The sequence below is a fragment of the Sander lucioperca genome, chromosome 15 (assembly GCF_008315115.2).
Source record: "Sander lucioperca isolate FBNREF2018 chromosome 15, SLUC_FBN_1.2, whole genome shotgun sequence".
NCBI classification, from domain to species: Eukaryota; Metazoa; Chordata; class Actinopteri; order Perciformes; family Percidae; genus Sander; species Sander lucioperca.
Window position 1 is genome coordinate 16222540 of NC_050187.1, and position 12121 is coordinate 16234660.

Consider the following 12121-nt stretch of genomic DNA (forward strand, 5'->3'; position numbering starts at 1 on the left):
AAACAGTTGCTTATTTTACACATCCAGCAGTTATGGCCATTTGGAGTCGTGTTTCTGGCCACCTGATGAATACAAGTCCAACATTCTCTCTCTCTTTTAGCTCTGATTTGGTCTCTACCAACTCCTGAAGGAAATATCTGTCTCTTTAGCTGCTAACTACTACCATCACTGGCAGCTGTGCTGGTTGCTGTTTGGTGTGGAGCAGGTAGTGGGTTACACTGGGTTTTTAGTGCTTTTTAGCTGAAAACGGCTGCCTGCTGCGGCCGAAATTGACGTTATGAGAGCAGTGATAGTGAACCAAAACAGTAAAGTTGCGTCCGGACAGCTAAACAATAAGGTGAAAGTCACTATAGTGCTGAGAGATAATAACTCTGTGGGTTCATCACTACGAGCAACCGCCTTTTTGATTGTTATTATAAAAAATATTGATTATAACTATTTTAAGGAAGATGTCCTCTCTGAAACAATGACATGAATCAGTGAAACTAACCGTGTTCCTAATTACCCGTCTAGTTGAAGAAAGTCAGCAACAGCAAAAGAAGGAAAGAGTCAACATAAAATGCACTTGGATTTTAATACCTGCAGCCTGTCCAAATCCAAATTATTCTAATCTAATCTAATCTAATAAAGGCCAGACTACCAGTCATACCGAATGTATGCAGTATGCCTTTGAAAACTGTTCCCGTTCAACATGAACCATGTTTACTCCAACCTTGCAAAATATTTCAGTCCGTCTGATGTTAGTAGTAGGGGTAGTGATTCTCAGATGTCTGTCCAGCTTTAAGCACCAATCTGATAAATCATCAACTCCACAACCTGTTGTGCATCAAAACACGCTGTGCCCAGAATCAAATCAAACTGGCAAAGTGTTTCAAAAGAGGGAACGGCAGGGTTTTAGAGTTCATCGTAGATTGTGTGTGGTACAAAAGCAAATATGTTATTATTACTGAGAGCTGTTCTGGGGATAGCTTTGCTTAAGAAATACTTTAGTAAGAAATGAAAACAAATGTGTGGTTTTACAAGGTTGTACACTCATGGTAATTAGAAGTAAATAGTCCATTCAGAATACAGTGGTGTGGATGAACCTTTGCACAAAGAAGTTGAAACTCCTTCTGAATGACATTTCACTGGTCACTGTGGCACTCCGACAAGATGGAAGAATGACAGGAGTGCATTTTCACATCCTACACCTTCACCACCCACAAAATGTATTGAGAGAAATAGAAAAGAAATAACCGATCATCTGTACATTATAAAAAACAGAACACTGAATCCTGAATACACTTTTGGGCTGCTTTTTTTCAGTGAAAACATAAATCAAGTAAATCCTAACCTTAAGCCAGACTGAGTGCTGCTAGATACGGCAGGGTGTTGTACTGTAATGTCTCCCATGAGCAAACACGTATTTCCTCCTGACAGGAAACGTGTACCATCTGTACTGTCATGCATGCGGTTGCATCACTAATAAACACCAATAAATAAATGTTGCTCTTAAAGCAGCATGCACGCAGGAACACCCATTTGCAGATGTACAAACAGTACATGCTATTTAAAATCCGTCTCACAGGTCAACTTTTCCTCTGAAACACACGAACAAAAGCACACACCTCTTTGCTTCAGACTTTCAGTAAAATGACTCCCCTCAATAAAGATCCCAAGGGTGCAGATAAGGAGATATCCATCTCGTACGCCTTAGAGAATCCAACTGTATTGAATTTATTGCTTTTTAAAACAACGTTCACGTAAACACAAATTACAGGAAACTTTTATGGTCTCGCATGCATCATGAAGAAGGCATTCAACATTTGACCCTTGGACAGTTAAAACCACAGCTGGGATTTATAAAGGAGGAGAGAAAGGTGCCTCACTTCCCCCGGTGGAAATTGGCAGATGGAATAAGTTTACTGCTCAAACATACCAAATTCATCAGCGTGTTATTTTTACTACATTCCATCAACAAAAAACTGATTTAACGCCAATGCTAACAATAGCTGAATTAGTGTAATATCTGGATCTGAAATCCAGCCAGCCACCTATAAATAAACAGATGTGTTCCCTCATATCTCCTCCTCACTCAACTTCCACATCGTGCTGTTCTCAACACATTATTTCTTTTTGTGCTATTTTCAGTATCATTACTACAACTCATTTGAGAGCATTACAAGGCTTTTCACTCTTAAAATGACCCTCAAGCTGTAAAAGCTGAGCTCTGGAAATTCAGCAGCAACAGGAGCAGAACTGATGGCAAATTAGTCTAACAGGTTCTGCATTATAACCTCCTCATTCCACAAATTCCTGACCTGGGGCTACCGTCATCATCATGTCTAAATACCTTTAACCCCTTGCTGATCTCTATTGTAACCCGACTGACGAGTATGGAGTCACTACAAGGACACATGCACGGCTCTCCTAAAAAGCAAAAAAAACCTAGCGCTGAAAAAAGGAAGAAAAATCCAGATGAGATCCTTTTAAGGAAGCCGCTTGGGGGCTTGAGAACTGGGAATCAAATAGAAACAAGGTGGCTATAGTCACCACTTAATACTTCAATACATTATAATAATGTGAATAATAATGTCACTAATAAGAAGAAGAAGAAAAAGAAGAATAATGCTTCTAGACATTTGATTTAATAGCTGTGTCCAAATCACTCCCTTGTTCGCACAAAAAATGGCACAGGGTAAAAATAGTGCATTAGGCATTAGTGTTTTATTGAGTTGAATTCATAAACTAATCTAACTAAAAGCATTGGTGTACTACTTCAGCATGTTGCTGTTTAGAAACAACAACAAGCATCTGAAGACTTCCTCTCTTCGAGAGATTAACTCCCCTCAACATCCTGATAAACCTTCTTTGTGCATAAACAGGAAACTTGTTATCTGCACTCTTACACAATTAATTGTGAAAAAAGAATGAGGAATACATTTCACACTTGCTGATTTTTGCATCATGTCTTAACAGTTTAAACAGGACCACACTGTAATTGAATGCTTTTGTTAGAAAATTGCTATTTTAATCTGAGGAGAAAACAACAACTCTGATAGATGAGATAGCAGCAGGGAGGAGCAGCTCAAAATGTGCAGTTTTTAAAATGGAGTTCAGTGTGTTTGTGAGTGTGTGTTTGTGTCTGTTCCATCCTGGTGATAGAGGAGGTCTCCAGATGCTTCCTGTAGCTGATTTCGTCACTGTGCACAAAATCTAGGGCACTTTTACTACACTGTTATCGTTGGAGCCATTGGTTTTAGACAGCCTTGACAAAAACTGCAGCACGCTAACACAAATTTGTCAAATTCACCTGATGAGAGCAAGTTACAGTCTCCGCCGGACATAAACAAATCTTCTTGTGTATATACCATATTTGTTCAACTTCCTTTGTGGCGGATCTTGCCTGTTTACAAGGGAAGCAGAATTTGATGTTGACGCCACCATGTCAGGAATATACACGAATATTAACAAATGGGTCAAGTAGCTGGAAATGATAACGGGGTCGCTGCCAGGTTGTTAAGGAAGCGTTGTGACGACGATGCCAAGTGATGAAGTAATCACAGCCTTTTGTCTTATCCTGGTGTAGTGAAGCACAGGCCCCGTCATGACGTTCTGATCCACCACGCACACACACTGAACAGCCGTGCACATACATGCTTCCTCTGCAGTGGAAGTCGGGAAACATGGCAAGAGAAACTCTTGCATTGTGGTCAGACTTGGCCACCCATTACGTTGCCTTGTGTGGGCATCGTGTGGCAGTAACGCAGCCAAAAGACTGCGGAAACATTTTGCCCAGCATGCTTAGCTGCCAAAATCAACAAATCATCAAATCTGCCCAACCTTCGGTCGGTCTTGATATGAGTAACAACGATGGATTTACCATGGCAACAACACAGAGCCGGTCTAATGAGTAGACATACCAAAAATAATACCTCACTTACATCTTCAATGCACATGCATGAGAGAACGTCATGAGAAACTTGACTTGTTTCACTGTAACAAAAGTCTGTTGGCTGTGCACTCCCAAAACAAGCCTGGAGAAGAACTGTTTAATGTTCACTCTGGCACGACCATGTAGGGAAATCCTGACCAAAATATTACCCTGAGCTAAAATTAACCTCTTCTTTAGTATCCAGTAAACTGTATTAACACTAATACTTGCAGCCAAATCATTCAGCTGAACTTATTGACATGACAGTGTCTATGACATTTTCCACTCGATTTATTATCGCAGTGGTCTGCTCATATATTTTACCTTGTTTTTCCCATTATATTCTTAATAAATAGACGTGCTGCCATGTGTAATAGAAGACAGCTGGATATGATTACCTTCCTGCTATATACTTTCATTGTATCAGCACTCTTGGCCTGAGGTAAATGAAACCGGGGAAACAGCATCAAGGGAATTACACATTTCTGTTGAACTGTAAAGAGGCAAACAAAGCAGGCAGTGTGGCAGCGGCCCCGCTCTGGGCTTCCACGTGCCAGATAGTATTGAGGGACTTTGTGCTACTGAAGATTCATTGGGACACAGCGACAGTAACTCCTGTTTTGCTTTATTGTCCAGGGTTTCCTGTTTGTCTACGGAGATCACACTTATGGCGCTTTTCCATTACATGGTACCAGCTCGACTCGCCTCGACTCTACTCGCCTTTTTTGGTTTTCCATTACGAAAAAAAGTACCTGGTACCTGCTAACAGGTACTTTTTTTAGTACCTCCTCAGTCGAGGTTCCAAGCGAGCTGAGGCGAGCCGAAAAGGTGACGTGAAAGCGACAGAGGGGGGTGTCCTGAACAAACCTGCTATTTTGGCCTGGACTGGAGGCTCCAGTCCAGGCAGAGCTTTCGCCGTATCCTACGTACACACACACATGCTGGCTCGACGCACACACCAGCTGACAAATGTATACATCAGGCCACACATTACATATAGGCTACGGCGAAAGCTCTGCGTGGAGCCTCCACAGAACTGTAAAACAAGCTCAAGTGGCCTGCCGAGTCGAGTCGAGGCGAGTAGAGTCGAAGCGAGTCGAGCAGGTACCATGTAATGGAAAAACGCCTTTAGGTCAAACAGTAAGCCTAAATGATTTTTTACATTTGTTTTGACTTCTTTGTAGGAACAAAGAACAGGACTTCTTTGTTAGTGGATTTCACTGCATTACGCAGTTCAAATACTGTCAGTAAGTTGCCAATCACAGAAAAGTGTAGTAGTCTGTCAGTTACTTTGGTGGGACTGTCCGGCACTATATCCATTAAGGTAAAGCAACTATATAAATGAATCATTATTGATCTACAAAATGTCAGAAAATTGTAAAAAAAAAAAAAAAAGAATCAATGTTGACATATTCAAATTACTTCTTTTGACTAACCAACAGTCCAAAACCCAAAGGTATTCTGTTTACTATCATAGAAGACAATAAATAGAAAGATAGAAAAAATGCAAAAATGTTCACACATGAGGAGCTGCAACTGGTGAATTTTTAAACCTTTTAATCGATTATCAAAATTGTTGCGGACTAATTACTTATCAATGAATCAACAACAACAATCATTTCAGTTCTACTAGTACCTATTTTGACTACCATTTGCTAGAGCCAAATTTCAAAAGCCAGTCATTTGTGGATTGCAGATTGTTATAGTATAACTGCATACAAGTAGAGCTAACACTAAATAAATTAACCTGATAAGACACACCAGAACACAAACATGGACAAAGACTTACTCTCAAGTCTTTGTTTGTTGTTGTCTTCTTGGCTTTGTTTTCTAACAAAATACAGCATGCAAATGATGGATCTGTCCACTAAATTTAACCAAATGAGATATGAATGAGTTGCAGTATGACGCTAACAAGCCACATGGGAAGGTTAAAACATTAGCTCCTTTTAATTGAATTTGCAGAGAGAACCTGGTTCCTTCTGTAACTTCATAGACCATCATCAGTCTGAAAATATCATGCATTGTATTGCTCAACTCCAACATTCAGTCAGAAGAGACTTGCGATTGCCTCAGTGCATTTAGCTTTGACAGATAGATGTTCATCCTGCAGATGCCTCACTAATAGCAGCAGTCATCAGAATAAAGTTTGGTGGACCTTTAAATACTCCGGTGGTGCCAAGCAAATGTTAGGGGGACATGAGATAAAGGGCACATACAGTACTCAGTGGAATATAGGCCAGAGGAAAGCAGGGGGGAAAGTGAGCAGGATACTTTACGAGCTAAATTAAACAGACAACTGTTAAAGGCAGGGCTTTAAATGCTTATTTTAGCTCCTCCTTGGAGACTGCGATGCTTCTACAGAGCTACACAATACCACTCGTGACCACAAATGGAATTGGCTCTTGGCATTATTTCAAGGTTTACGTGCACTGTGCTGTGATGGGACTGCTGGAATAAAATCATGTATATGACGATGGATAAATTGCCAAAGATGTAAACATTCCATGAGATAGGATCATGGAAGAAGTGCAGAACATCTAACAAAGGAATAGTTCAAATGTGTTTGTTAATACTAGACACGCAATAAATCAAGGGAGCAGTATATGCTAACCTGCAAACCACATACTTGACACTATGAATAATAAGTGCTTTATAGTTTGTAGTAAGACATACAGTATGTCACAATGTAATGTTGACATTACACCTGTTGCACTTTATATCTATGAACACTGATCTCCTTCACTTAACATATAGTGTGCACACATACATAAACACAGTACAGAGTACCAGTACAGAATATGATTTAAACAATTTTGTCATTTAATTTTTATTTTTCAGCCATGCTGGCGGTGTGGCATTATGGATGGCAATATCAATCGCTCAATCCACTACTTTGGTCCAGACCAAAATATATCAACAAATGTTGGATGAATTGCTATGAAATTTTATACATGGTTCCCAGATGATGTATCCTAATGACTTTGGTGATCCCCTGACGTTTTCTCTAGCGCCACCAGGAGGTGGACATTTTTAGTTCCAAGTAAAACGTCTCTTCAACTATTGGATGGATTGCCATGATGCTTGGTAGAGACATCCATGTCCCCATCAGGATTAATCAAACTGACTTCGGTGATTCTTTAACATTTGATCTAGCACCTTCATTAGGTCAAAATGTAATTTGTCCAAATACCTGCAAAACTTATTAAATTCCCATCAGCCTTAGCTGTACTTTGTGTTTTGTGCTAACTAGCAAATGTTAGCAGTGCGTTAGCATTTAGCTCAAAGCACTGATGTGCCTCAGTACAGCCTCACAGAGTTGCTAGCGTGGCTGTAGACTCTGAAAAGTGAAATGTCTTCATGGCTCACCTGGTGACGCTTCAACTTGCCATTCCTACAACTACTACTACTGTGCTCCTTATCACACTCAACCTACATAAGATAAGTAGTATACAGTAATTAAGTAAGTCATATGCATATAAAAAGTCAGGTAAATAAAGTTACCTGTATTAAAGTATTTGCACTGCTCCAGTTTTTTGTCCTTAATGTTAAAATAATACATTTTAAATGCCAAGGTGTCCAGTTGCACATGAATACTACTCAAAACCTTTCACTATAACTTGAGACACTACCATACCACAGAAAGATAACATGCCGTGACAGTAATTTACAAAAATTACTTAATGCAACACATCAAACTGAAGAATTTCTGCTCAAAGTTGGTGGTTCTCTTGTTAAATAACTCATTGCCATCTCACGTACACAGCACCTCTGGTCTTCTGAACCCTAATCATTCATCAGTCATCACTGTAAGGAACAGCTTTCCCTTCTTATATGTGAGGTACAACTCTAGTACAAGCCTGCATGGGCTTTATTTAGCTAAAAAAACAAAAAACAAAGACCATCTGGAGGGCTGGTGTGCTGTTCGAAAACAGGTTTAAAATGATCAACACAAAAGACTTGCCTAATTTCAGGAGGAATTACTCTTGAAAAAAAGTTAGAGTTTGAACTAATAGCTTCTCTGTGCTCTCTGAATAACTCCAGTTATGCCCTTGTGTTCTCAACACTAAATGATTTACTGAGTGGCCGGTCCAGCTTTTTACATGATTTCAGATGAATGACTGTTCCAGTCCTGTTGCTGCATGTACAGTACATTATGTAGAACAAACACAACTTTAACAGTGCTTTATTACGTTTAGCTGTTAACTGAGGTCCTTTAAAAGTGTTTATATCATTTATAAAGTCAACAAATGGGGTCGACAGCTGGCCAGTGCAGTTACAAACGTGAGAGTGGCTCAGAATAGCTCATGGCCTGCTTCCATCGGCCCTCATGCATCAGGGCTTGAGCAATCAACCCTGACTTGAGGGTTTTCCATCAGCAGCGCCAGCATGCAGCTCCAGTTGACACAACAGCATCCCAGCACCCCGCTGTGACGCCAGCCTTAGTCCTGTGTTTTCACTGTATGTTTTAGCTGAGAGAAGGGTGGGGCAGGGGTGCGAGGGTGCAGGGGTGCACAGACCCCCTCACCCCCCCACCCTTCAGGATGCTGTCGGGCAACCAGCTGGTTTCCATTAGCATACCTCTTCTGGGGAATGGGAGGGCTCATGTGGGCAGACACATCAGGAAGATAAATGATGCGATTGGTCAAGCAGACTAGTAGCCTGGTTGACACCCGACCCTTCTCAGTTGTAACTGAGAGTGGGTCTGGGCAAGCTTCATTCACAGCGCATTTCCAAAGGGGCGTCACCAACGGACGCCGCTCAAATGCCTCTGGGCGCAATTGGATAGTCCTTCAACCAATCAGACCAACGATCCGGGTGACGTAACAGCGACAGTGGCATCAACGGGTTGCTGTGCTTCGGTGGCCATCATGTTGAATGTAAACAAAAAGCTGCTTGCTGTCGCTGCGCTATCGTCATTGTGCAAAGCCCGCCTCAACAGTTGTCATTGGTGCCTCAATTTGGAAAAATTGGAAATGGGCTTGAATGGGCTCTTGGCCAGACTGACTTGCAGAGCAAATCTCAAATTTGCTGGAAGTTCGTCAGGGTTTTCCCAGGCTAGCAGACTAGACCCATCTAAGAGCGGAGCCAGATCACCTCTGATTATGGTGATTGTTTAGCTCTTCTAGTACAAACACGTACCGTATGATGATGAAGACTCATAGCAGACGGTTATCATGCTAGGTCGTAATCTTTGTCCCCTTTACTTTGTCCCCTTTCATACATATCTAAGGTCATTAAGCCTGTAAACAGTGTGGTGAAGTTGTAATTTGGGCACCACACCTTTACCCTCCTGTGTGGAGTTTCAGCTTTTGGAAATTCTGGGAATCTCACCTCTTCTTTTAGCTGCTGATCAGGTGGAACTTGTGGCCACATATAGAGAAAAAATAATAATCCACACAGCTAGAGTGGCAACCATGCTACACTTCACACCTCAGTCAAGCCAATCCAAATACCCTTACAGACGAAATATGTAATGTTATCTGCGTCATCTGTACACTGAAATATTTACTGAGTGTTAAAAGTAATAGTTCGACATTTTCGAAAACACACTTCACTATTTACTTTTTCGCTGGAGAAGGTTGATACCATTCTCATATCCTTTAATAAGCTGGAGCCAGGAGACAATAAACTTAGCTTAGCATACAGTAAAGACTGGAAACAACTAGCCTGGTTTTGTTCGAAAATGTAAAGAAATCCCTAGCACCATTAAATGCCACTAAAAAATACATTATATCTTGTTGGCTTAAACTGTACAAAAACTGAAATTAAAAAAGACAAGTTGCAGACTTCAGGAAGTTACTGTGCCCGGCCAAGAAAAAGTTCGGCACATGACCCCTCGTAAATCCACAACGTTTCCCAAAAAAGAGCTACTCCTTCAACAACATCAAAGTGTTATTTCATCCAGCCACATTAGTGCCGTAAATTGCAAAATACGGCTCGCCCCTGAAGTAACATTACACTTAAAGTATAAGTGTGTTTATCTCACAGCTAGAGAGATGCCACAGATATATGGCAGCTACGACTGAGTGATAATTCACTTGCCCACCCACAAACCTGAAGATGTTTGGTTCAAGTGTTGAAATGTCCGATTTACTGAGGGCAGAAACAATACTTCACATGACTTACCCTGCTGTTAATGTTCTGTGTGTTGAAACGTAGATGCAGAGAAGTGAAAATTAAATAAAAAATTCTTCTATCCAGGTTTACTGAAGAGCCTGGATCAACACATGCCAGACATCACCGAATAAACCTTGATAAATGTGATGTGTATGTTGGGACGAATAAAGGAGACTGTTGCTGCAACTGCTCTGTGTGATATACACTCATTACAGTCTGAATGGTTGAAGGAAGAGAGGCAGGCGTGGTAATGACAGCCCCCCTCAGTCAGCAGCTTAGCCTCCCATGGTGAAAGCGCCTGGAGAGTACAGTTAAGAATGCCAGTGAAATTTACAGGCCTGCAGTGGGCCTCCGCATTAGAGAAGGTGAAACATGGAAGAAGTTGCCCTCAGGACGGGGGGACCCTCTCTGAGGCTACACGGCTAAATCACAGAGGAACACAACGGAGGGACTATGCGATGACAAAGGGGACTCTGTTTCCTGTTTCTGTCAGTTTCTGCAGACGCACACTTGAGCAGCATGGTTTTACGAACCATCAAGGGCCTGCTTGTTACCTTTAACCTAACCCAGCAGGGTGACACAAAGAGCCACCCAGCAGATGCCTGCTGATCCGTAGCCTTCAGCTGCAGCGGCCACTGCTCTTACACCACTCTGAGTTACAGTATGTGATGGCCTTTCATTTATATTGACATTTTAATTTCCTCTTGTTTTGATCTGTCTAAACATTTTAGCTGGAAACGTACGGACTTTGATGCGCAAACCAAAAGCCACATAAACAGATAAGAAAGACAAACAGACATGTGCAAATAACTTGTATCATACATCAGCACTGCAAGGTTATGTGAAAGCAGCCGAGAGATCAGCTGAGGACATGAACAGCACATGGACAACCCAACACAAACACAGCCAGCACTAAATAAGACCAGAAAATCCAACCTTACCTTAACGTAGGCAGTGTAGCGCTGGCACTGCTCCCTGTTGATGTCCAAGCTGAGCTGCTGGCTCATCTGGCTGATCTGAGATCCACTTTGAGTGAAGTAGACCCGGGAAGGCTGGCTCTTCTGTCGCTTATCCACATCAGCTGTCAAGTTATACAGCAACTCTGAGAAGAGGCAGAAACACCGTTACTCATAATCTCAACTGACAGTGATGGTTCTTTGAGTTATTTGAGATTATCTTAAAATAATCTTAAGAAACACCTCAAGTATGCAGGGAACATAGGAACGTTTGACATTTCTTGGTCAAATCATCTGATATCACTTTAACTTAACAAGAGCCCTCTGTTCCATGTTGTGTAATGAACACAGTGCTAATTTCAGTAATGTCATTGCCTATATTGGTTTGCTACTATGATGAACACTGACTTGGCTTTGAACTATAAGGACTTTCAATTTCATCTTCTAGAGACTAGACAGAGAATTTAGATAAGATTGTTTACACATCTTTCATCCACAAGCCAGCAAAGATGTTAGCTAAGTAAAACATGTTGGCTCAAAATGAATTTATATATTAAAACGTCCTTTTTGTACCGATATTTTACAATTACCAAGCTATGACAAAAAAAGGAAGTCATTTTCCAGCTGCAGGGGCTGAACTGGTATTACTGTGAATGAAAACATTTCAATAACAACATTCCTGCTGGTTCCACCCCTGGCCTTAGTGACATTGGGAAACCGAACAACTTCAAATCTTTTTTTGAATTAAGAAATCATGAAGCAACCATTACCAATATTTCCGAGAAAACCATATATGGGCATCTGACCATTTAAAATCCATTCCTCTGAATTAATGAATCAGTCTCTAGTAATTGCTTAAAGAGGGTGTCACCCTGGTAAAACAGTGGGACGGGTGGCAAACACACCCCAGTCAGACCAAAGCCTACTGTTTCCTCCGTCCAACCGAGGGAACGCCATGAGCTCACTCCAGAGGAGGCAAAGGAAGGTTTCATTAAGGGAGTCACCAAACACATAGTGCTACACTTTCCATGGTGTTAGCCAGACGGCTAAACAGAGAGGCTTTATTGCTGTGAGCCAGGACATAGTCATTATGTAAGGACAGGGTTCCTGCTCCCTTGGGGTGGCTGTGAAT

General features: G+C 41.3%; 1 protein-coding gene across 1 annotated transcript in view; it reads right to left on the reverse strand.

The window, feature by feature from the left end:
* Positions 1-12121, reverse strand: part of itga9 (integrin, alpha 9) — a 50589-nt gene that overhangs the window by 23090 nt on the left and 15378 nt on the right. The window contains exon 15 of the mRNA XM_031302510.2: positions 10975-11135. Coding sequence (XP_031158370.1) covers positions 10975-11135 — 161 coding nt within the window. The remainder of the gene's footprint in view (positions 1-10974; positions 11136-12121) is intronic.